The 24,581-nt window shown below is 34.5% G+C and overlaps 1 protein-coding gene across 1 annotated transcript in view; it reads left to right on the forward strand.

Annotated features, from left to right (window-relative positions):
- Positions 1-24,581, forward strand: part of LOC120777998 (dynein heavy chain 3, axonemal) — a 109,863-nt gene that overhangs the window by 72,986 nt on the left and 12,296 nt on the right. The window contains exons 46-57 of the mRNA XM_040109655.1: positions 2,876-3,118; positions 3,280-3,399; positions 3,460-4,005; positions 4,089-4,400; positions 4,485-4,632; positions 11,570-11,780; positions 12,838-12,972; positions 16,944-17,116; positions 18,335-18,502; positions 19,383-19,805; positions 22,113-22,249; positions 24,374-24,548. Of these exons, the coding sequence (XP_039965589.1) occupies positions 2,876-3,118; positions 3,280-3,399; positions 3,460-4,005; positions 4,089-4,400; positions 4,485-4,632; positions 11,570-11,780; positions 12,838-12,972; positions 16,944-17,116; positions 18,335-18,502; positions 19,383-19,805; positions 22,113-22,249; positions 24,374-24,548 (2,791 nt within the window). The remainder of the gene's footprint in view (positions 1-2,875; positions 3,119-3,279; positions 3,400-3,459; positions 4,006-4,088; positions 4,401-4,484; positions 4,633-11,569; positions 11,781-12,837; positions 12,973-16,943; positions 17,117-18,334; positions 18,503-19,382; positions 19,806-22,112; positions 22,250-24,373; positions 24,549-24,581) is intronic.

Consider the following 24,581-nt stretch of genomic DNA (forward strand, 5'->3'; position numbering starts at 1 on the left):
AAAATCATCTTCTACATATACATTTCGTTTTCGAACAAAAATTCCGTTTTTCTGTCCTCTGATTCTGATGATTTTACAAAAATTTTCCGCCACATTTAATAGTCATTAAATAGAGATTCATGGCAAATATTGTTTTATTCATATATGTAAGTATAAAATTATGAAATATATGGCTCACCCTAATACACATAAATACTTCCGTACGGAAATAGAAATTCTAACAGTATGGAATGCAACTTTTGCGGTGAAAAGATAGGAAGTATTTTCACTTATTTTGTTTTTGCACTTCCTAAAGTTGAATAAATGCCGTATCCTGCAGGGTACGAAGTATTTTTTTTATAAATAACAAAGATTTCAAGAAAAGTCGGTACGATTTAAAAATATCATAACGAAAAAGTACTTGTACATATATATTTAAGTACAGGGTTATATCGTAGGATGGTATACATATGTATGTATATATCAATTATCCTTACGAAAGTGAGTGAGTTAAAATAATAAAATTAGACTTGAGTTGAAATTAAAAATGGAACCAAAGCACTGGTTGCCAAATTTATTTGGGTTTATTTTATTTAAATTTAATTACAATTTATTTTAGAAAAATTTATTTTAGAAAAATTTAGTTCAACTTGCTCTCTAAGACGTATCTTAAATTTTTATAATATTATCGCGACATTGTTGTAGTCGACAACAAACCCTTTATTTTAATCTCATTACTCCTTCATTTACCGGATACTTCCAAAAGTGCTGAAACCGTTTAAACATCAATTTTTCAATCTTGTGCAAAAAATGGTCTATAATACTTACTTATAGTGAAACTGAAATATTATTTACAGCTAGTAGTAATACTTTTACTTTTCAGCTGACATTATAATTTTCAAACAATATCGAATTATTCTTCAAATAAATAAGGGTTTATCCGGGGATTATGCTATGGCATAAATCTAGCATGTAACGAACTTTTCAAAACATTTTCTAGCCGAGTACCCACCTCCACAGATAAACCGGATCAATTATTTTACTAAGACGTATTTTTGTCTTATACTAGATGAAAGAGATTCCCATACAAATTTTTATACTCTCGCAACAAAGTTGCTAAGCAGAGTATTATAGTTTTATTCACATAACGGTTGTTTGTAAGTCCTAAAACTAAAAGAGTCAGATATAGGGTTATATATACCAAAGTGATCAGGGTGACGAGTAGAGTTGAAATCCGGATGTCTGTCTGTCCATCCGTCCGTCCGTCCGTGCAAGCTGTAACTTGAGTAAAAATTGAGATATCATGATGAAACTTGGTACACGCATTTCTTGGCTCCATAAGAAGGTTAAGTTCGAAGATGGACAAAATCGGTCAACTGCCACGCCCGCCAAAATGGCGAAAACCGAAAACCTATAAAGTGTCATAACTAAGCAATAAATAAAGATATTAAAGTGAAATTTGGCACAAAGGATCGCATTAGAAAGGGGCATGTTTCGACGTAATTTTTTTGGAAAAGTGGGCGTGGCCCACTTTTAACTAAGTTTTTCGTACATATCTCGGAAACTACTATAGCTATGTCAATCAAACTTTATAGAGTCGTTTCCTTCAGGCATTTCCATATACAGTTCAAAAATGGAAGAAATCGGAAATTAACCACGCCCACCTCCCATACAAAGGTTATGTTGAAAATCACTAAAAGTGCGTTAACCGACTAACAAAAAACGTCAGAAACACTAAATTTTACGGAAGAAATGGCAGAAGAAAGCTGCCCACTCGCCCACTTATGGACCAAAAACCATATCTCAGGAACTACTCTACCGATTTCAATAAAATTCGGTATGTAATATTTTTTTGACACCCTGATGACATGTACGAAATATGGGTGAAATCGGTTTACAACCACGCATTCTTCCAATATAACGCTATTTTGAATTCCATCTGAATAAAACTTTGCACAAATACGGTATTTGAAAAATATGTAAATTACGGATAATGAAATCTTGATTATCACTTTATCATGCGAGAGTATAAAATGTTCGGTGACACCCGAACTTAGCCCTTCCTTACTTGTTAACGTTCTAATATTTGCAGAATGCAACAAATACCCTTATAATGGTATAAAAGAGACATAAGCTAAAGCTCACCATTATTCTATAATTAAAGGGTAGTCTTAATATCTCCTGATTTGCTTTTGTTATAATTTGAGATTAAGGATGCCGAAGGTGACCAGCAATGATTCTCGTATGAAAACATGATATGATCAGAGTATTTCGATTACGTTGCCTACTCAAATGAGAGCCTATTCTTTCTTTTTAATCCGCTGATATGTCAACAATGTTAATAACAGTAGTTTAAAATTGAGTTTTTCCTGAATTGTCTCACTTTTGATTTATAGCGACAAATTTTAATTCCCAACTCACTTAGTCTTCGTCACACATCAAAAAGACCTCGAAATTTATATCTAATAAATTCGGAAAGAAAAAAGCTCACTTGCACTTGCACAAAAACTGAAGTTGCCCACTTAAAATGTCCAAAGTCACTTCTGTAACGTCAAACCTTTCATTTTCAAATTGACCATTTTACACTTTCGATTAATTGTTAAATTAAATTACTTAAGCCATATTAGACTAAATTTCATTTACTGTTAATTGTGGTCTCTGAAATTGCCCAAATCTGGCAAAGCTTGTGTTATTTGCATATATATAGGATCATTTACAATTTCTGAGGAGGATATATGCGCATAAGTACATGCTTAAGTGAATAGAACACGCCATAAGCACAACTATTTCAATAGATTCCACATACTCACCCATGTAGAACGCCAAAAGAAGATAAATACCCATATCCATGAGTGTGTATGTATGTGTATGCGACAAATAAATATACGATTTGCAGGTTCATGCCGTGGCCCGTTGACGCCTTGGAGCGTGTTGCTGAATATTTTATCAGTTCAATGAAATTGGGTCAGGCACAGGAGCAGGCTGAGGCCGGTGCCGCTGAGCAAGCATCGCTCGATACCGCAGAATCGGATGACAAGAAAAGCGACAATGTTGAGGAAATTGTGCTCAGTGAATTGGAATTGGAGCTGGTACAAATTGTCATGTATTTCAATAATTCCGTCTTCGAAGCGAGCGAACGGTAAGTGCACGTTTATCGAAAGTTGTCAAACGGAATGAAGTGATAAGTTGACAAGCAAACAAGCAGTAAACCGCATTAAGCACAAGCCGAACGAAATATACATACAGACCGACGGACAGTTATAGCAATGTGCACATGCATTAATTTGACTTAAATTACAGCTGTTATTTGGAGTTGGGACGCCGCAATTATGTGACACCCTCATCTTATTTGGAGATGCTTAAGTCTTTTAAAAGTTTCTACGTACGGAAATTGGAGGAAATCACGAAACTGCGTGATCGGTAAGTAAGCGCCTTCATATACCGTTAATCTCGTGCAATCTCTATCATTTTAAAATATAGCTACACCACCGGTCTGGAGAAATTGGACTTTGCTGCCGGTCAGGTGGGTGAAATGCAGGCGAATCTCTACGATCTGCAACCCAAACTGAAGATACTCTCCGAGGAGACTGAACGCATAATGGTGAATATTGAACGTGAAACAGCGGAGGCGGAGAAAAAGAAGGAAGTAGTTGGTGCTGATGAAGCGGCAGCGAATGAGGCCGCAGCCGCCGCGCAAGCGATCAAAGATGATTGCGAAAGTGATCTAGCTGAAGCCATACCTGCTCTAGAGGCAGCATTGGAGGCTTTAAACACACTTAAGCCGGCTGATATATTCATTGTGAAGTCGATGAAGAATCCGCCGTACGCCGTTAAGTTGACCCTGGAGGCTGTGTGTGTGTTGCGTGGCTTCAAACCGGATCGTAAGCCAGATCCCAGTGGCCGCATGGTGGAGGACTTCTGGGGGCCATCAATGCGTATGATAGGCGATATGAAGTTTCTGGAATCGCTGAAAACATTCGACAAAGACAACATACCGCCGGCAAATATTAAAAAGATTAGAGAGAAGTACGTGACATATTTGTAGAAACTTAGCAAACATTTTAAGGCGTTTTCCTTTCACTTTTCTTTTAAACCGCATCCGAACCCAGATACATACCCGATCGCGACTTTGTACCAGAAAAGATCAAAAGCGCCTCCACTGCCTGTGAAGGTCTTTGCAAATGGGTGCGCGCCATGGATGTGTATGACCGTGTAGCAAAGATCGTGCAACCGAAACAGCAAGCACTGGCCGAAGCAGAGGCCGATTTGGCTTCACAAATGGAGAAACTAAACGCGAAACGTGCCGAGCTGCAAGTTATTTTGGACAAATTGCAGAAATTGAATGACTTCTTCGCCGAAAAGTCACGCGAAAAGAAGCGTCTGGAAGATGAGATCGATAATTGCGAGAAGAAATTGAATCGGTAATGTTCGTGGAAATGCTAAAACTGTAAAATAATATTTAAGATGTCTTAAATTTTTTTTTTCTGTTTTTTTTTTGCACTCAGCGCGGAGAAGCTACTTGGCGGACTTGGCGGTGAGAAGACACGTTGGTCGGAAGCCGCGCTTAATTTACACAAATCAATTAGCAATATTGTCGGCGATGTTCTGCTAGCCGGTGGCGCAGTAGCTTATTTGGGCTTCTTTCCAACTGAGGTAAGTTTGTATTCGTTACTGTTAAAGAAATTGCTTTTGGTATAATTCTCAAATCATACCGCGAATTGAGCTATATAAACGGAGAGCAAACGTGATTTCAAAACCATTCCTTTTCGTTTCTTCGCCAATTCAAAACTGGCTTGTCCAACACCATGTGTTGCATAAGTAGTCACACGCTTAAATTAACACTTTACTTTTCTAACACATTCCTGATGTTGTTGCCAGAAACTCAACTTTTAAAATTTAAAAAAATTATAACTCTTTTCGTTGCTAGCAATTAATACGTTTCGTTTAAGCTACACATTTAACGCGTAATTGATATTTTCTATTGTAGGAACTACTAGCGTGTTGCTCACAAAAAAAGTGTACAACTACTCTAACCGTCAACGAAATTAATCGCTGCCGACGCGGATTTTGCATGTCCCAAAAAAATTATTATTATTTTTTAGAACGGCTGTCGGTGTTACTATGTTGATGTGTCGAAAAATACTTATTTTTAGCGATAGAATATTTTTTGAAATTCGATTAAAATAGTCGTACCGTATAAAAGAGTTGTTTATATGCGAGAGCACGTAAAACATTTGCGTATGCATGCAAATGACAGTAAGAGCGCTCAGGATTAAAAAATTGTGGAATAAAAAATTCCGTTATATATTTAACTGCACTCAGAAAGTGTTTTAGAGAAAAATATAAAAATCGTAGAAGAGAGATATTTAGAAAGAATTACTTTTTTTGGCGGAAGTTAATCTGAAATATTATGGTCACTCTGTGGTCCACATGATCGTTATGTTAGACCTTCTTTCTTCAATGAGATTAAAAACTAACACTAGAAAACACAAATTTTGTTTCAAGTATACCTAAGAAGTGTATCATTGCTAATTGAGCCCTTGATTTTGAGCTATTACTTATCAGATCTTAATAAAATAACATAATCTGAAGAGATTAGCAGCATGCCATGCAAGTTAACTCTTTAAAATGTGTTTATTTTTTAGTTGTTAACTGAAATACAGATATTGTTCGTTTTGATAGTGGTATAAGTCAGTGTGTTCAGAAAGTAATTTTGTCATGTCTTCAGATAGTGGTTCAGGTATGATGAAGTAAAACTTTGAATGTAAAAACCTACTATTTAAAGTTAATTGTAGACATTTTACGGCGAATAAATATAAGATATGCTCCCAAGAAATGGAAACGAATAAGAATGATATCGACTTCTGGTGAATCAGCTCATAGTTTAAAAGTGAATTCGGAACCCTTACAAATGGAAGAAAGCAAAATGAAATCAAGAAGGAGGACACGCAATCAAGTGAATTATGCACAAAATATAAGAAAAATGAAGAGAAATCGTGGAGAAGAATATGAAACAAAAAACTCTAAGCCCGTGAGTGCTACACTTTTCGAAAATATAGATTGTCTTTGTTCCAAACAGTGTTTAAATGGAATCGGATATGAAGACAGGAAAGCTAATTTTGATTATATTTGGAATTTAGCAAGTTTCGAAAAACAGAATATGTTTCTGTATGGTTTGATCAGAAAACAATCAATAAACAAGTAAGGAAGGACTAAGTTCGGGTGTCACCGAACATTTTATAATCTCGCATGATAAAGTGATAATCGAGATTTCATTATCCGTCATTTACATATTTTTCAAATACCGTATTTGTGTAAAGTTTTATTCCGCTATCATCATTGGTTCCTGCTGTATACAGAGAAGGCATCAGATGGAATTCAAAATAGCGTTATATTGGAAGAATGCGTGGTTGTGAACCGATTTCACCCATATTTCGTACATGTCATCAGGGTGTTAAAAAAATATTATATACCGAATTTTATTGAAATCGGTAGAGTAGTTCCTGAGATATGGTTTTTGGTCCACAAGTGGGCGAGGCCACGCTCATTTTCAATTTTTAAAAAAAACCTGGGTGCAGCTTCCTTCTGCCATTTTTTCCGTAAAATTTAGTGTTCCTGACGTTTTTTTTTAGTCGGTTAACGCACTTTTAGTGATTTTCAACATAACCTTTGTATGGGAAGTGGGCGTGGTTATTATCCGATTTCTTCCATTTTTAAACTGTATATGGAAATGCCTGAAGGAAATGACTCTGTAGAGTTTGGTTTACATAGCTATAGTAATTTCCGAGATATGTACAAAAAATTTAGTAGGGGGTGAGCCACGCCCACTTTTTCAAAAAAATTGCGTCCAAATATGCCCTTCCCTAATGCGATCCTTTGTGCCAAATTTCACTTTAATATCTTTATTTATGGCTTATTTATGACACTTTATAGGTTTTCGGTTTCCGCCATTTTGTGGGCGGGGCAGGGGGCCGATTTTGCCCCCCTTCGAACTTGACCTTCTTAGGGAGCCAAGAAATACGTGTACCAAGTTTCATCATGATATCTCTGTTTTTACTCAACTTACGGATGGACAGACGGACGGACAGAGAGACATCCGGATTTTAACTCTACTCGTCACCCTGATCACTTTGTTATATATAACCCTATATCTGACTCTTTTAGTTTTAGGACTTACAAACAACCGTTATGTGAACAAAACTATAATACTCTCTTTAGCAACTTTGTTGCGAGAGTATAAAAAAAACGCTGCAGAAATCACAAAGGATATATGAGAAAATGGAGTCTTAAGTTTCATCTATATGTATGTATGAGTTCGGAAGTTTCTGTTTGCAAAACTTTTTTTTTGATACTTTCAAAATATCTAACGGAAGATTAAGCCGTGATTAAATTCTGAAACACCTGGAATGGATGGTCGTGGCAAAATGGCTAGTTCATCTAGAAAAACAAATGAAGAAAATATTAAAGTAGTACGAGATCATATTCTGATCGCGATCACATCACACTTCAGGTCGAAAGTATCTAAGTGCTGACTTGGATATTCGAAAAATGTATGGGCTATATGTGGAAAAATGTGATGAAAATAATACATCATGTGTAAAGGAGTGGACTTATAGAAAAATATTTAATAGTGAGTTCAACCTAAATTTTCATACTCCTAGTTTGTAAGTCCAAAAGTGTGATTTGATAATACTAAAAATTGGAGCATCCAGTAATGAAGACGAGAAGTTGCATCTTATGGAAATTCATGATTCACATCTTAAAAGTGCCGAACAGGCTAGAAAAAGTTTAACAGATGACATACAAAAACCAAAAGATAACCCGAGTGAAATTACGGATTCACATTTGACCTACAGAAAGAGCTTCCTTATCCATAACTTTCTGTTTCGATGGCTTACCATAAGCGCAACATGTATGTATTGTATACAATTTAGGGTTTCATAATTTCCACAATGGAAATGACAAAATGTATGCATGGGATGAAACAATCGCCTCAAGAGAATCACAGGAAGTTGAAACAATTGATCATAAATTTATGGTATCCGGCCATTCTTTTTTGCCATTTGAATTCAAAGTATTAGACCTCTCACCTAAAAAAGGAAGACCTAGAATATACGGAAATATTGATTTACTTCCATTATACACAACCATCAGACCAATAACAAAAGAAAAACGTAATGATATGATGGATCTACTACCCTATATTCCACCAATTTTTCAAAAACACTTTATTTCCCTAAATACTAATGAATAATTTACTTAGTCACAATGAAATGAGTTTGAATAAAATGTTAATTACTAATAAAATTGTTTCATTGGTGGTATAAGTCATTTATAAAGTCATGCAGTTAATTTTGAAAGTGGTACAAGTCATTTAAACCTTTCAAAACCACATTTTATTTTAAAAATGGCTATAAATTTCACAATCATAATAAATACTTGTTTGTTGGGACTACTTTACTGTCGAAAAATCATAATACATAATGCAAGAATATTTTTTAATCCTTTAAAATGCAAAACTCTAAATATCTCGAAACAAAAAAAATATGACTTATACCACTTTCAAAATCATGGGCACAATTGCGAAAGTCTAAAAAAATTATGAAAAATACTTGTAGAAGGGAGTATAAGCGGGGGGAATAAGCAGATAAGGAATAGCAAGAATTCACACAACTTGAACGAGAGACATGAGTCTCTAAACAGTGAGCGGGAAAATTGTGAAAGACCGTGTTCACACTACGACTCTTTCTGTCGCTCAAATCGGTTTTTATATGCGAGATGATGACGAGAAAAAACAAAGAAACCGTGACGTTCATGCCATTGTGTTCATGTTCGTAACAGTTTGCTGCTATACGAGTATCCCATAATTTTAATTTTGATTTTATTTTCATGATCGAAATAGCGTTTCAAATGAATGAATCATATTCTGAAATTCGAATTTTATTATACATACATATATATATTTTTTGGATATAATATGTAAATATGTATGCAAATATGCATAATATAATAAAACTATTTTAGAAAAGATGAATAAGGAATAAAATTATCAGCACAAACAATATTTTTTTTAGATTATGTATGAATGAAACATGATATGAATGAAAATGCAGAAATTTTCCGACTCAAGTCCACCAGAAGATAATTTGTTGATCAAGTGCGTCCTTGTCTGAACGTAGTCTCACGAATACAGCTTCTAAGCACTGGTTACTACTTCTTATCAACTAAAAATAAATACTAAAACAATTTTTCGTTTTTGAAATTTCACTTTTCGGCCATCCTAGTATCCATGGACGGCACTTTTAATACATAGATGCATTATTTAATAGATAAAAATATGCTCAGAAATTTAATCAAATAAGTCTTTTCACTCACCACGCTAACAGCACTGCACACCCTCCTTCCCTCTGGCATAAATACATATTTACCGGAAATCATTATAATTTTCTGGTAAAGTGCTCACAACAATCCTTGATATGTACATACTGCAAATTGTATATTAATTATTTTCCAAACCATCTGCGTAGAATATTTGAATATATCAATCAGCTGAAGAATGCTTTTGTAATTAGTGGAATATTTGCACTGTTTGGGCTAAAATTAGGGAAATTATGTTGATTTTACTGGTTAAGCGGTTAACCGGTTAACCGTGATGTGACAGTCGCATTATAAAAGCGGCGTTTACTTAATGAACTGTTATTATGCGTCATGTAATGTATAGATACACACATATACTTGTAATATATATATATATATATATATATACATATATAATTGCCGGTTGGAAATTTATAACTTTGAGAATAAAGTCTTCAAATATGAGCCATCGCAAAAGAAAGCTTTAAAAGTATTTTTACTGTTATATGGTTTATCAAATTAACAATAAACTAAATTTTCTAGATCTGTATATTCTATTCTGTTTTCAATTAAATTCAAACCATTGATTATCAAAAGTTAGATTACAGTATATTCATCACATCAATTCCTACTGGACACTTATGGGTTGAAACAGGAATGCATATTTATTATTAATGTCAAGCAATAAACAATTAAAATAATAATTTCATATCACCAGTTTTTATCTAAAAATGCACTATAAAATGTGTGGCTGTACGAGTTGGTGTGCGTGTACAGTTTGGAGCAGTATACTTGAAGCATACAATGTACTTTGTTAGTTTTTTGATATTTTTACTATTTTATTTCAGGCGAAATATTTTTATACCCTGAACAGGATATATTAGCTTTGTCACGAAGTTTGTAACACCCAGAAGGAAGTGTCGGAGACCCTATAAAGTACTATATATGTATATATAAATGATCAGTATGTTGAGCAGAGTCGATTTAGCCATGTCCGTCTGTCTGTCGTCCGTCTGTATATATACGAACTAGTCTCTCAGTTTTTAAGATTTCGTTTTGAAATTTTGCAAACGTCATTTTCTCTTCAAGAAGCTGCTCACTTGGACCACTATAACATATAGCTGCCATATAAACTGAACGATCGGAATCAAGTTCTTGTAAGGAAAACTTTCACATTTGACAATGAATCTTCACGAAATTTGGTGTAGATTATTTTCTAAGGCAACAATGTAAGCCGAATCTAACGTTTTTTCTTGTTTAAAAACGTATTTGAATTAGCATCAAAATAAAAATATAAATCGAAATATTTTAACAATTAAGTCCACAAATATATCGATCGGAAGCCGTTGTTTTGATTCTGGACCTAAATCTGAAGTAAGCCACTATTTTCTCAAAAGAGATTTTACGTACCTTCTGATCATATTTCACCATTTCACCCGGACTGACGTATTTTAATACAAATTTATATTACCGCTGTCAAAATAGGCTTCTGAACCAAAACTAACCTGCCAACACTTGCTATAAAGACTAATTGACGTATGGAGACATGAGCAAAAACAAAGGTAAATTATATAAAAAAAGCTTTTTATTGGACTAGACCGGGTGACATTTGATTGGATGATATATTACATGACAACAATTCAATATTGTTTTACATTTTTAAAAAATCAGAATTTTGTAGCTTCTGCCGTGTGCGTGAAACCATTATCCTCATTTTCTTTCTTACGCAATTCAATTAACTTCGACCTGGCCCTAAGCTATATGCTGCTAAATAACCGCACACAACTATAAATATATGTATCTCATGTAGTATTTACGGCATAAAACAATTGGCAAAAATAGTTTTGGCATCAAAATACGAAAATAGCAAATGAAACTGCAAAGCGCCAAATAAGTGCGCTGATTAATAATGCCAAAGCATAGACACGCCGAATAGTCATGCATAGCTTTACAGAAATGTGGCAGACAGTTGGTGATTTAAAGCGGAATTCATATGCAATTGATAAGTGCGCTGTAATTACCGCCCGCAACAACAAAACAAATGGGAAGTCGGCGCCATTGCAAACCTTTCATATTTCCGCGAATCCATAAATTACTATCTGATTGAAACTTTGTATTGTGTTGAAAAATATTTTGCACAACAGTATCATTTGCAAATTAGCAAAATATTGCTATGTGTATGTACATATGTATATGTGTGTGTTTGAAACTAATGTATGCTTTTTCATTACAGTATCGCGCGCAGATTTTGGAGGATTGGAATGCGTTGTGTGTGCGCAAAAAAATTCCTTGTTCGGAGAAGTTCTCACTGGCCAGCACACTGGGAAATCCCATGCAGATACGCGCCTGGTCATTAGCCGGTCTGCCGGCTGATAACTTTTCTGTGGAGAATGGCATTATTGTGGCCAACTCGAATCGATATCCGCTAATGATAGATCCACAAGGTGATTTCTATTGATTTGCTGCGGCTAATTGAAGTTGTTCATACTTCCAGTTTGTGTATTTATATTTTTGTGAATGGATTATGCGCAATTATTCTGTATTTATAGGTAGTAATGGCCAATTTTGTTTTGATGAATTTAAGGTAGAAAGTATTTGAATATCTGCATTTGTGATGACATGAATGAAATATCGATAGTATGAATATTCGGTTGGCATTGGTCCCTACGATTGTTCAGATATCCAAATATGCGATTAATAACAGAAAGACTTCTGGGATTATGATTGTTAATCTCACTCCAGAAAAATTTTTTAATTTAAATGTCATATAGAAAATGTATTTATGAAGAAATGTCTAGGAGAAAAATGTATAATTCAATATGAATAACAGCATCATCAGAACTATTGAGTAATAGTGCGGACGGATTAAATTAGTTATAAGCTTTGAAAGTCTTCCAGTTCTTTTAGAGCTATAACAAGTGCGGATAGTTCCGTATGGAGACTTTGAGTCCAGATAAAGTGGTTTATTTATACCCTGCTATATTAAGTTTGCCACGAAGTTTATAAGTAATAAATATATGTAAAATATATGTAAATCTAAATGACCAGCGCGACGAGCTAATTTAGCCATGTCCATCTGTGTGTTACTCTGTCTGCTTATACGTAAGCTAGTCGCTCAGTTTTTCAGACAATCAACCAGAAAATGGGCACACCTATTTTTCCCCAAAAAGCCGCTATACAAACTGGACGATGGGAATCAAATTTTTATACTATATAAATAACTTTTTTATTTGTTAAAGGTGTTTTAGCTTCGCTGAGGCCAAGTTAACGTTTTTCCTTGTTGAGTTATTACTTGAAGTGGAAATGCGAAAATTTCTACAACATTAATCAAATGCCGTATAACTTAATTAGAATTTCAGAAAAATTAAGAGGAAATAATTTTTTATACCTTCTAAATCGGCATAATTTACAATAAGATAGAGACTAAGTTTAAGATTTTGGAATCTAACACAATTATTTTATATTATCTTACCTGCTTTTCCATATCTTATGTTATTCCAGTCCAAGCCAACAAATGGATTAAGAATATGGAAAAGGATAATTATCTGCGCGTAATCAAGCAAAGCGATCCCAATTACATGCAAATACTTGAGCTTTCCGTAACATATGGCAATCCTGTGCTGATTGAAAATGTTGGTAAGTAAGGTTTTACGAGTTAAGGAGAACTTAATCTTAACTGTGTATGTATTTAAATATGTGACTATATATATCGGAGAAAGAAAAAAATATATATGATTATTATTATTTAATTAAAACATGTAGGAGGTGAGGTCAACTGTACCAACCCTAGAAAAAAAAATTCTTGAGAATTTGTACATATTTTTACATATTTTCTAATTGTATTACATTTCTTGTAGTTTCTTTTTTTATTGCGGAAGTATATGTACATATATTTGACACTTTATTATTGGGAAAGTAAAACTGTTAAAAATTTCGGGAGCCTAGTCGTTTCCTTCCTTAAAAACAATATACCCATCATGTATAAAATCACAATAAATATATATTTATATATGTATATAATATATAGAAGTGCATGTACCGTTTTCTTAGAAATACCTAACACTTATTCCGACCGTTTTTTTTGGTTTGGTCAAAACTCAGAAATTCGAATTGGCTAAGATTAATGACGCAATGAAATCAGCCAGAAATAATAAACGAGTGACGTCGGTACAAATCCAATTAAAAGCACATAACAACAGAGTAACATGCGCGCAGATACGGTATATGTTCATACATATGTACATACACACGCTGATGACTTCTCAGAAACACTTAAGCTGAGTGCTCTTCAATTGAATGGATTTTTGGGGTTTTGAACATGCAGACAGTTACTTGGCGAAACATTTATGCGCCGATACTTAACTGCATATATGTATGTGTGTATGTATGTATATTGGTGTGTGTAAGTACTCACATGTTATAAATATAAAATCAACAAACGCATCAACTCAAGTTCATGGTGATTTGCGATTTTTATGTGTTTCGTACGACAACAAATTACTTGTCAAGCCGAACCGTATCAAATGATTTGAACATTTTTCAAACACAGTTCCGTATGCGGAATATGTGTACATATATACATATGTATTTGGCCACGTGTCAGTGGGCAGCAGATGATTGGAACATTTTTGATTTTTCATCGTGTTTATTTTCCGAGATTACGACAGCAATAAAGAACTTGACGACGAAGTCTAGTTCGTAGGAAGAACGAGCACGAAGAAGTTGATCAATTATAGGCATGTGTTCTGTTTTGGGTTTGATTAATAAATGAGTAACGCACCGACATGTGTGGTAGAGGCTGGTTTTGTAAGCTTAGTTTGTTAAAATGATAGTTAGTCACTTAACCCCAAAAATATGCGCAATTTAAAGAGAACGGATGTAGGTGAATATTATTCAAAAGCTATTAGACCATACCATAGCAAGCTGATAAAAATTCGATGTAGATTCTTTCCGATAAAAAAATTTTTAACTTGATTCATAATCTCAAATTTAGTTTTTCACCTGGTATTCAACACATATTTTTAAAGTCGCATAGTTGAATTTTTGAAAAGTTGAAACATGTTAAGCTCATATTTCGCTTTTGATTCGTAATGTCATGCCCAGCACTGTGCTAAATCATCGGCACCGTCTAATACCTCAAACACTTTTTGTAGGTAAAATATTTTTTTCCAATCAAAACCAGTTTCTTCACTTGCAGACTATGGACATTACGATGGTGGCTGCATATTTTTTGGATTGGTTAATTACTTTTTACGATTTTTTTTTATTTTTATTTTAGTTGTTTTACAAAATCAATTGATGAGAATGAAGCAATACAACGTTACTTTAAAGTTAGTGCCAAATTAGAAAAGAAGGGATGCGCTGCCGCATGGCATAGTAACGTTGAAATTGCTGACCGATTGGAAGCTAACCACTTTTTGCACCAAAGATGTTACTTAAAAACCAGCACATACACGAGTTTCAAGCTATTTTGTATAAAAAAAAAAGTTGAAAATCGAGTATATTTAAGCATGCCCGTCTCTCTGTATACACGCGAACTAGTCACACAGGTTTCGAAATATCGACATGAAATTTTGTACCCTTCCTTTTCTTCCCAAGAAGCTGCCTTTTCATAAAAGATCTTCTTTCCTTAATCGCCATAAGAAGTGCACCTTTAAAGTTGCTTTCTTTCATTCGTATGTATGCCATGAATCACCATTGCATGTGGAAAAATTACGGTTTGGTGCGGTTTATGGGGCAGCGTTGTCATTGGGCCTACTTTTTCCGTGACCGAATACCGATAACCGAATATTTCTGACCCGAATTGGATGATATGGACAACGGCGGCGCCACAAGCCACACAGCGAATGTCACAATCGATTTATTGGTTTGGCCGCCTCGGTCGTGCGATTTGACGCCGTTAGACTATTTCCTGTGAGCCTACGTCAAGTCTATGCCAACAAGCCAGCGACGATTGACGAACTTCGTACGAATATCGAACTTGAAATTGCAGCAGTATCGGGCGATTTATGCTTGAAAACCGTCGAAAATTGGGTTCTGCGTCTGGACTCTGCAATCGTGTCCGTGGTGACAGGAATAAAGAATTTCATTGATATCCTGAACCGATTTTGTTTTACTAAAAAAAACTTTTGTAGCGCTCTTATTAAAAAACCCTCTACTATCAGTATAATCCGGCTTTAGTAATGAACTTTACATAAAATATTGTAGTAATATCACACCAACATTTACAAAGTTTAAAAAAATTTAATAATATTTATTGATTTGCTCTTTTTTAATGAAAAAAGGTAATTTAAAACATTTTTAATTCGTGGAATTTGAAAGTGCTTAATTACAAACGCTTTATGTGGTTTTTCTATTAATAGAATTTTAATAACCGCATATCCTAATGAAAGTGTGCAAACAATGTTTGATTTTGTATTTCAAGGGACGTTTTATTAAATTAAATCAATATGTCAAACGTGTTAACAGTAAAAGTTGGCGTCAATAAATCACGAAATATTCACACACAACTGTACAAACATACATGTGTTCATAAGTCAAAAGCGTTCATGTAAAAAATGAAAATATGTGCGAGCACACAAAACACATTAATTCGCATATACATACATATACTCGAATACATAGGAACATATATGTATGCGGATATAAAGTTCATATATATAAGTAGATATACATATGTATATACATACATGTTTACATTTACGAGCAGCATTTTTTTGGATTTCCCATCCAATTAACGTTTCAATTACATTTTCAATTATCGTTTTCAATGTTACAGCTGCTTGATGAATTACGATCCATTTATTCCATACGAAGGTATATGTCAATGTTTGTTGTAGAACTCGACAAAAATTATAAACTAACTTTACGCATATTCTATAAATAAAAAACCGACCATCATTTTATATTGGAAGCGTCGGCAAATCAAACAATTGCACCGAACGCTGCTTAATTTCAAGTCAGCTGATTATCAAGTAGGAATTTATGGCAAAGACGTATTGGATAAATTTTACCATATATTACATATATGGAAGGAATCATTTTAACAATTTAACAGATATTCAATCAGTCGTCATGATTTAGAAATGCTTTCAAAATAGGTTATCACTAATCACTAGGAGGGGTAGGAGGAATATGCAGAAGTAAAGAGTGCGGAAGTTGGCTATTATCGGAAAATATAACTTTTCAAGTTCGTTGTAAAAAATTTTGATAACTTTTCGTAGAAATTTTCAGACAACTCTAACAGGTATTAGCCAACTTAAACGAACTGAAATTATACGTATCCTACACAAGTGAATGGCGAAATTCTTTTACTTTAGCAATATTTCGGGTATTTATCATGCAAATTTCTCTTTGATATTTAATTAAAAAATGGTAAAAAACGTGTTCCAATAAATTTCAAAAAAACTTGGTTTGTATAAGTATAAAATTTAATGTAAAACAGAGACCACTCTGATTCCTATTTAATTAGCTGCATATGCGAAGTAGAACGCTGCAGGCATCCAGAATAAAAGCCAAACAAATATATCCACTCTAAGCTCCATCCTTGCTTGGTGTTTAGCAGAATTTCTAAATTAAAAATTGCATTTTTAATAAATTGATTGCAGGTGAAAGCTTAGATTCCAATTTGACGCCAATACTGGAGAAGAACGTAATTAAGCACAAAGGCGGTCTATTTATTAAAAGCGGTGAAACGATGCTGGAGTATAATCCCAACTTTCGTCTATACATAACAACCTGTTTGCGTAATCCGCACTATTCACCGGAAATAATGGTTATGGTAAGTGAAAGCTAAAGTGCGCGACAGAACAAAATAAAGTTTGTGGTCAAATTTACAGTGATTTATTGATTTAACACTGGGAAGAGAGGATTTTATATTTGAAAAATGTTATGAACTAGCATATTTCTTCTATTAACAAGGAAAATAAAGAGTCAAAAAACAAAATATACTTATACATATTCGATTACGAAATTTTGTTTGAAATTCTACTGAAACCTGTCATAAACTTGCTAATGCAGGGATAGACTTCTTCTATGGAAGTTCGGCCAAAAAATGTTTTTCTTACCAGTGTTAGCTTCATATACATATATTGTATCACCTTGCAATGGTAAATCCCTGGCGTAGATATTATGAAGCTATACTGTATTGGGGCAAATCTTAGACATAGCACGTAAAGAATGGCTAAGTTCAGGGGCAACGCAACAGTTTATTCTCTTGCAATTTGCAAGAATCAAAACCAGAGAAATACCTTAAGGTTTAAAAGGTCAACTAGAGGATCGGAATCAAAGCAATTTTATATGTACATATACTAATACCTATACACTTATCGATATATTCGACAAAAAAATTCATTATACATATGAAGTATATGGGAGATGGCATAGTATCGACCTGATTTTATCTATTTTTGCCAATACCACATAGTATTTCATATGAAGAATGAAGTAAAGTCAACCGGATAGTCGAAAATCCTGATAATAGTTGTACGGGACATATGTAGGTCAAGTTTTCGCCCAATTTTATCCATTTTAGGCATAAAGATATTTTGTTATGAGCAAAACAAGCTCACCCGTTTTCATTGAGATAACTCACATTTGACGAATTTATGCGATAAAAAGTCACTCGAAAGTTCGAAAATCTTTATATCAGGTATATGCGGCTCAGGAAAGTATAAATCCGATGCAACCCATATCTGATACACAGAGATGCTATTATCTGGAAAATATGCTCTCTGAATATCAATTGTACATCCCACACATTGACCGATATTTTCAGTCAAAAGTCAACTAGAGATACTGTGGTCCATATATTCGGTGTCCAGAAGCTTGAACAATTTCCACGCCAGCCGCGGGCTTAGGCCTACCTATGTATATATATTTGTTGATTAAAATTAACGATAATAACTTGATTTCTTGCTTTCTTTAAATTCTTATACATTTTAGACAACAAGCTCTATATTTCTGGCTTGTTCTTACAATCCTTGTACATTATTTATAGGTTGCGGTTTTGAATTTCATGATAACGGAACAAGGCTTACGCGAGCAGCTACTAGCTAACACCGTGGCACGTGAACGACCCGATTTGCAGGAGAAAAAAGAACAACTGATTGTTGAGTCAGCGAAAAATCGTGACGCATTATACACAATCGAATCAAAGATTCTAGAGGTGAGTATATTTATATGGCCATTTTATAAAGATTTTCGAAACATACATATGTACATATGTTTTTTTAATTTTGTATACGGTATAAATAAAGAGTATTCTGAAGGCATTTCACTTCAGAAAGGATTGCCAGTTATGAAATGAAACAAATTTTCAAAATTTGTCCTATAACTAATGAATGGCTCTAGCATAGGTATATCTTTATACATAAGGCAAGCGAAATATATTGGAATATAAACAGGGACAATTAATATATATACGATACTGGTAAAGGATGTTAGAATTAAATATTGATTCAAGAGGCCTTAATTAGCGTTCGAGAACGAAGCAAGCCAATCACAATGAAAAGAAGCACGTCCTTTTAAGGAAATGATTAAATAAACGAAAAAATATTAAAAATTAAAATTTAATACAGTTTTTATTTGTATTTATGGGACTTGTCAGAACTGAAATAAGCATCTACCAAAAAAATAATGCCCGGTTATAACCGCTGATAACCGAAACTTTCAATTTACAAGCCATATAGGCAGATAGTGTGTACTCCGTCCCACACAGCCATTCGACAATTCCACTACATTGCTTTGCTAAGCTCAAGTTTACCAATCCATCTATCAGCAAAACATACCAAACAAGCATCTTTGCTAATACTGACATGTATAATGCGGATATACGTAACTGTAATGGCTGGTACTTAAAATATATCCCCAAACTGCTCAGACTGAGGCTAGGCCAGCGATTTGCTACATGCTTACTTAATATATACATATGTACTTACTTTATATATGCTTTATGTATACAAGTATGTAAGCATGTGCTTGCATTTAACCTCAACTTAACCAAACTCAATTCAGCGCAAACACTCTCTACCTTACTTAACCCGTAGGTATTATCCTCGTCGGAGGGCAACGTGCTGGAGGATGAGAATGCCATCAACATACTGTCATCGAGTAAAATACTATCGGAGGAAATACAGGAGAAGCAAGTAATCGCTGTGGCCACTGAAACGGAAATTGACGCCGCACGCCAACAATACGTACCGGTGGCCAAACATTCCGCCATACTCTTCTTCGGCATCAGCGAATTGGCAAACATCGATCCGATGTATCAATACTCGTTGGCCTGGTTTCTCAATCTATTCGTAAATGCTATATTGAAGGCGCCGAAATCGAATGTGCTCGAAGAGCGTTTAGAGCATTTGAATTATTACTTTACGAAATCAATTTATCAAAATGTTTGCCGATCGCTTTTCGAGAAGGATAAGCTTGTCATCTCTTTGGTCATGTGCCTGGGTATATTGGTATCGCGGGTGAGTTGATGCCTAAACTGCGTGGTTTGCGTTAGTTAAGGAGCAAATTGCATTAAATTCACATACATATGTATATGTATTCACGATTATTTAGCTTCTGAAAGATATTTGTCATTGAGTGAACGAAGTTGAGGCACAAGAATTCGTAATGAAATAACTAGTCGTGTATTTGTTGTTTCTAAATGCCTTTGCGTAATGGTTGTCTAAGTTTTTTGTAATAAGCGCATCTAAATGCTCTAGGCAGGTTTACAGTGCGCTCCAAGAAAAGGTGAAGAGCAAAACACATTTTTTATATGCAGAAGACTAAAATTTTTTCAAAAATTTTTCTTGTTTATCATTATATTATATTTTAAACAAGTTTGAAGCACTATCTTGATTTTTTTGTATGAAACTATAGTATTTTCCACCATCGACCAAAGTGGGATCCTAGCGCAACCACTTAAATTCTACGCAAATATAGAAAAATGCTATCTTATTCAATTATCGATTGACAAGGTCTCTTAAAATATGTATATCGTACTGTAACAGTACAGCGTGAGAACACTGTAATTAGACTTGTACAAACAAAATTAAATCGATATCCATTAATATTTTTAGGGTTACTGGTTTCGGTAAGACTTCACTCCGCTTACCCCAGATAGTCAAACTATTCAGTTTTCCCAACAAAAGTTCTCTAAACATTTTATATTGAAAATAAGTGAGCTGCATAGATCCCCAATCCAAATTTGACCATTCTCGACTTCTGTTTTTGAGAGCTCAAGGAAACATTGGCGCTGGAAACATCATTTTTCATAGTTATTAATGAAACCTTCAAAAAGCGTTTTTATTGAAGATAAAATAAAAAATTGAAGAAATGGCAGCGTTTTAGGTAAAATTCCAAAATTTTGGTTGTGCCCCTCATCAGATCAAAAAATTGCTAGATCATTTAATGGAGAACTGTATAGATGTTGATGTTAATCGGCTCTTTTTTCTCTAAGAAATTTCTGTAGCAAATTCGAAACATACATAGTTTTTTGAGAAAAACGCGTTAATACTTATAAATAAACTGATAGAGTTGATTAAATGTGCGAGCACACTTAGAAAGAAAAGAAAGACTATACGAAAGATATATTCGAAAAGAAAAATGATTAATTCAAAATATGTTACAAAGTACGACCTACTTAAAAAAACTTTTTCATAGCGAGTCATCAAGGATATTTCTAGCATAGGCAAAACACTTTTTAAAAATACTTCGTTTATTTGAGAGGTTTTGTACTAAATATCTTCACTCTAATACCGAATATGATCACTTTTGTTTCAGTTTGCAATTGAAAATATTAAAAATACATATTTTTTTCTTAGTAAATATAATTTTTTAAGTAGTTAAAGAAATAACGTTCAAGAAATCCTCGCGCACTGCACAGCTAAAGAAACAACGGTAAGTTAAGATGCTGCAATGCCTTCCGTGCAACACTTAGTCACTTCTTATTAAAATTTTTTCTTACGACTTTTCCTCTCTGTTCAGTGAGCACTTTAATATATTTTAACTTTTGTTTCGTTTTTCCGACACAAATCTTCTGTCTACTTCACCATTTTGCCGTTGTGCACTCGCATTATTTGCCTAGTCGGCTTTTGACGCCATTGCCATCTTAATGTTGATTAATTTTTCATTTAATCCCATTTAATTTGCATGAACGAACATAAAACTGCAATCATCTAAATGGAACTTACCATTTGCTAATTTCCAACTTCATTCACTCTGCTATATGTACTATATCTGATAGTTTGCATGTATGTGTGTGTGTGTGCAGTGGCAACTCTGACCGTTATAAACGATGCGGCAGTTGTACCGGGAATATTCGCCATCAGTACTGCCACTGTTCGGCGGACAAACGATCGGATGCAAATGCTGCTGGCTCCTAGCTGCTAATACCTTGCCTACCGCCTAATATCCACTTACTTACGCTACTATGAGCATAACAACAACAACAGTTGCACACAAAATAAACTACAACTATCGCAATGATAACAACTAAAATGCCAACAATGCCATTAAACATTCCTTTATGGTGCACAATAACTAAAATAGAACTACTGACTACACTCATACACATACACAAACACACACACATACACAACCCGCACTAAGTAAGCAACTAGTTTTAAGCGATTGTAAAATGCAAAAATTGCAATTCTATTACTTATTTCTATTGGTGTTGGTGTTGGCGATGCTCCTTTGCTGCTGCTGCTGATGACTACACATCCTCCCAAACACATTTGCGCTTGTCGTTGATGCTGCGGATATACCGAATAACCAACAATAAACAGGGCAAAATAAATAAATCGCATTTGTTGTTCTTCTTGACTGGAGGCGTTGGCTTGCAAGCGGTGCCGCCTAATCCGGACAATAGTTGGCTACCGGAAAAGGCTTGGACACAAATATTTCGCGCGAGCGATCTGGAAGGGTAAGTTGATAATGAATAAAGAAGTGGTAAGCAAAACCCTTCGCGGCCGAACAGTATAAACTGCTTGAATACGTTTTGAGTTTTTTTTTTTTACATTTTTCAAGAAGTGCTTTAAGATATTTTTATTAGATTATAACTATAATAATATAATTTTCTATAGTTTCCATATTACAATATGTAATTATTTGGAATTTCCAAAAACACAATATACTTAGCGTTATTCTAAACGGATTTTTAGTCCATAGGAAGAATTAGCTTATTTTAAGTTAGGTTAAGTGGTCCTAACAGTCGTCCGCTCCGCTATGTTACCACGAGCTCATATAAAATTAATCTTAAAGACCCTCATGAATCGACAAAGCGCAAATTTGTTCATTTGTATGACTGCCGAGATGTTTCAACGTTATCGATCTCGTACGTCGCGCATAAACTGGTCGGCCATCCACCGCTAAGCACACGAAGTCGATAGGTCTAGTGCAACAACTCAAGATGAAAACGAAAATCCAATTATTTCTTTGCTTTGCCGTTTCTAGGAATTCCGCCCAGACACCCAAACGAGTCTGATATTGAAATATGCTGCTGCTATGTACATATATCTAGTGAGGATAGAACTTTGAGTGCACAGTTTGCAATCTCAAGAAGTATTGACATATTGAATACTCACCTTCCTGAAAGCAGCTGCACTTTAGAGCAGTAAGTCTACTGCTACCTTAACAGTGGCCACTTCTGTCTGCTATAACCATTTTAAAGTTGAACAAAGTTTAATCCCTGGATTACTAACCTCCTTTAAGACAACACCGAAAAACTAACAACAATAACTCTGTTAGAAGTAGGAACGTTTGCATTTCTTACGCGTAAAAGGATGCACTAAGAGCAACAAATATTCGCGAATACTGAGGTTTAGCGTAAGAAAACACTCGGCATTGTAAATGTTTTAAGCTAATGGAATATGCCATCACTTTCATTACTCAAGTGAGCCACTTAAACGAACGCATTGCCTAGGCAACGAGCAAAACAATACCAACATAATTCCCCAAAAGGCTTTTGTACTTTTTAAGCTGCACAACCTTCGAGTTTTTCGCTCGTCTTGCTAATTTGCGCCGAGGTTAGCATAAATCGAGGCATCTGAAACCCAACGCAAATCAACTCAACGTGGTCGAACTCGAACTGACACGGTTCGTTCACGGCCATCAATTAGCGAAATGCGCGCTTAATCGCACTTCATTTGTTCCCAAAGAGGCTTCATATTTTATTTCCAATTAATTGCATTTGCCGTACGTTAAGAATTAGTGCCAATTTCAGCAACAAAGTAAGCCGAAAGAGAGTTGATTGTGGCATTATTCAAAATCATATTTTAATATTTCCTAATTTATTCTGCGCTTTTATAAACTTCGCTTTGATGTAATGATCCGCCAAAAACAATTGAAATCACAATTTATAAACGCGCAATGCTTCCTCTCATTTGCAATGAGCATTTTTGTTGTTGTTTTGCAGAAAATTTTCAAGGAAATTGATGTTGCACTTAAAACTGAAGTTTATTCGAATTTTTGTTTTCATTCATTCACTTGTTCCTTAAGATTAAACTTGAAATATTGAAATAATTTTTATTGACATGGGAGAGTGCATCTTTAATTGAATGTATAAAATTAAGGAGGTTAGATTAATAAATTGAATTGTTGTTCTGCTTTTGAAGTACCTGTAGGACAATTTTGTCATATTGAACAAATAAAAACATACTTTCAATAGACCTCTGAACATACTTCCAGAAATTATTTCGAGACACTTAGAGTTCGGAGTTATAATAATATTCAAGTTCTTTTAAGTTTTCCAATAAATAATATCCTAAACCAATAGTAAATCCAACTTCAAGGGCTTAAGCATTATTTAACTTTAATTTTGACGTATTCGCATGTTATCTACTCCGACATAAAAGGTACCTAATCGTACTTTTTCAGAGGAAAAAGCGTTCATTTGATATCAACCCATTTGTCCACTTTTTAAAGTCATTTAAATATATTCCATAATCATACCAAGTAGTCTTGCAAGCTTATATAAACCTACGAACTCCTTTTACACATACAGAGGTCTTTACGTATTTTTATGTGCTCCACTTTTCTATCTTACTAGTCTCAAAGACTTCTACAAGCAATTCACAAAGGATATTCATCTATGGAAGAAATACTACGACTTATCATCGCCCGAGGAGTATCCGCTACCAAAGCCATACGATACAGTGGAGGAAATGCTATACTTAATTATATTGAAATCTTTGCGACCGGACAAAGTTGTGCCCGCAGTGAGGGTAAGTACAAAACAACAAATATGTAGATTCATA

This window comes from Bactrocera tryoni, chromosome 5 (assembly GCF_016617805.1).
Source record: "Bactrocera tryoni isolate S06 chromosome 5, CSIRO_BtryS06_freeze2, whole genome shotgun sequence".
Classification (NCBI taxonomy): domain Eukaryota; kingdom Metazoa; phylum Arthropoda; class Insecta; order Diptera; family Tephritidae; genus Bactrocera; species Bactrocera tryoni.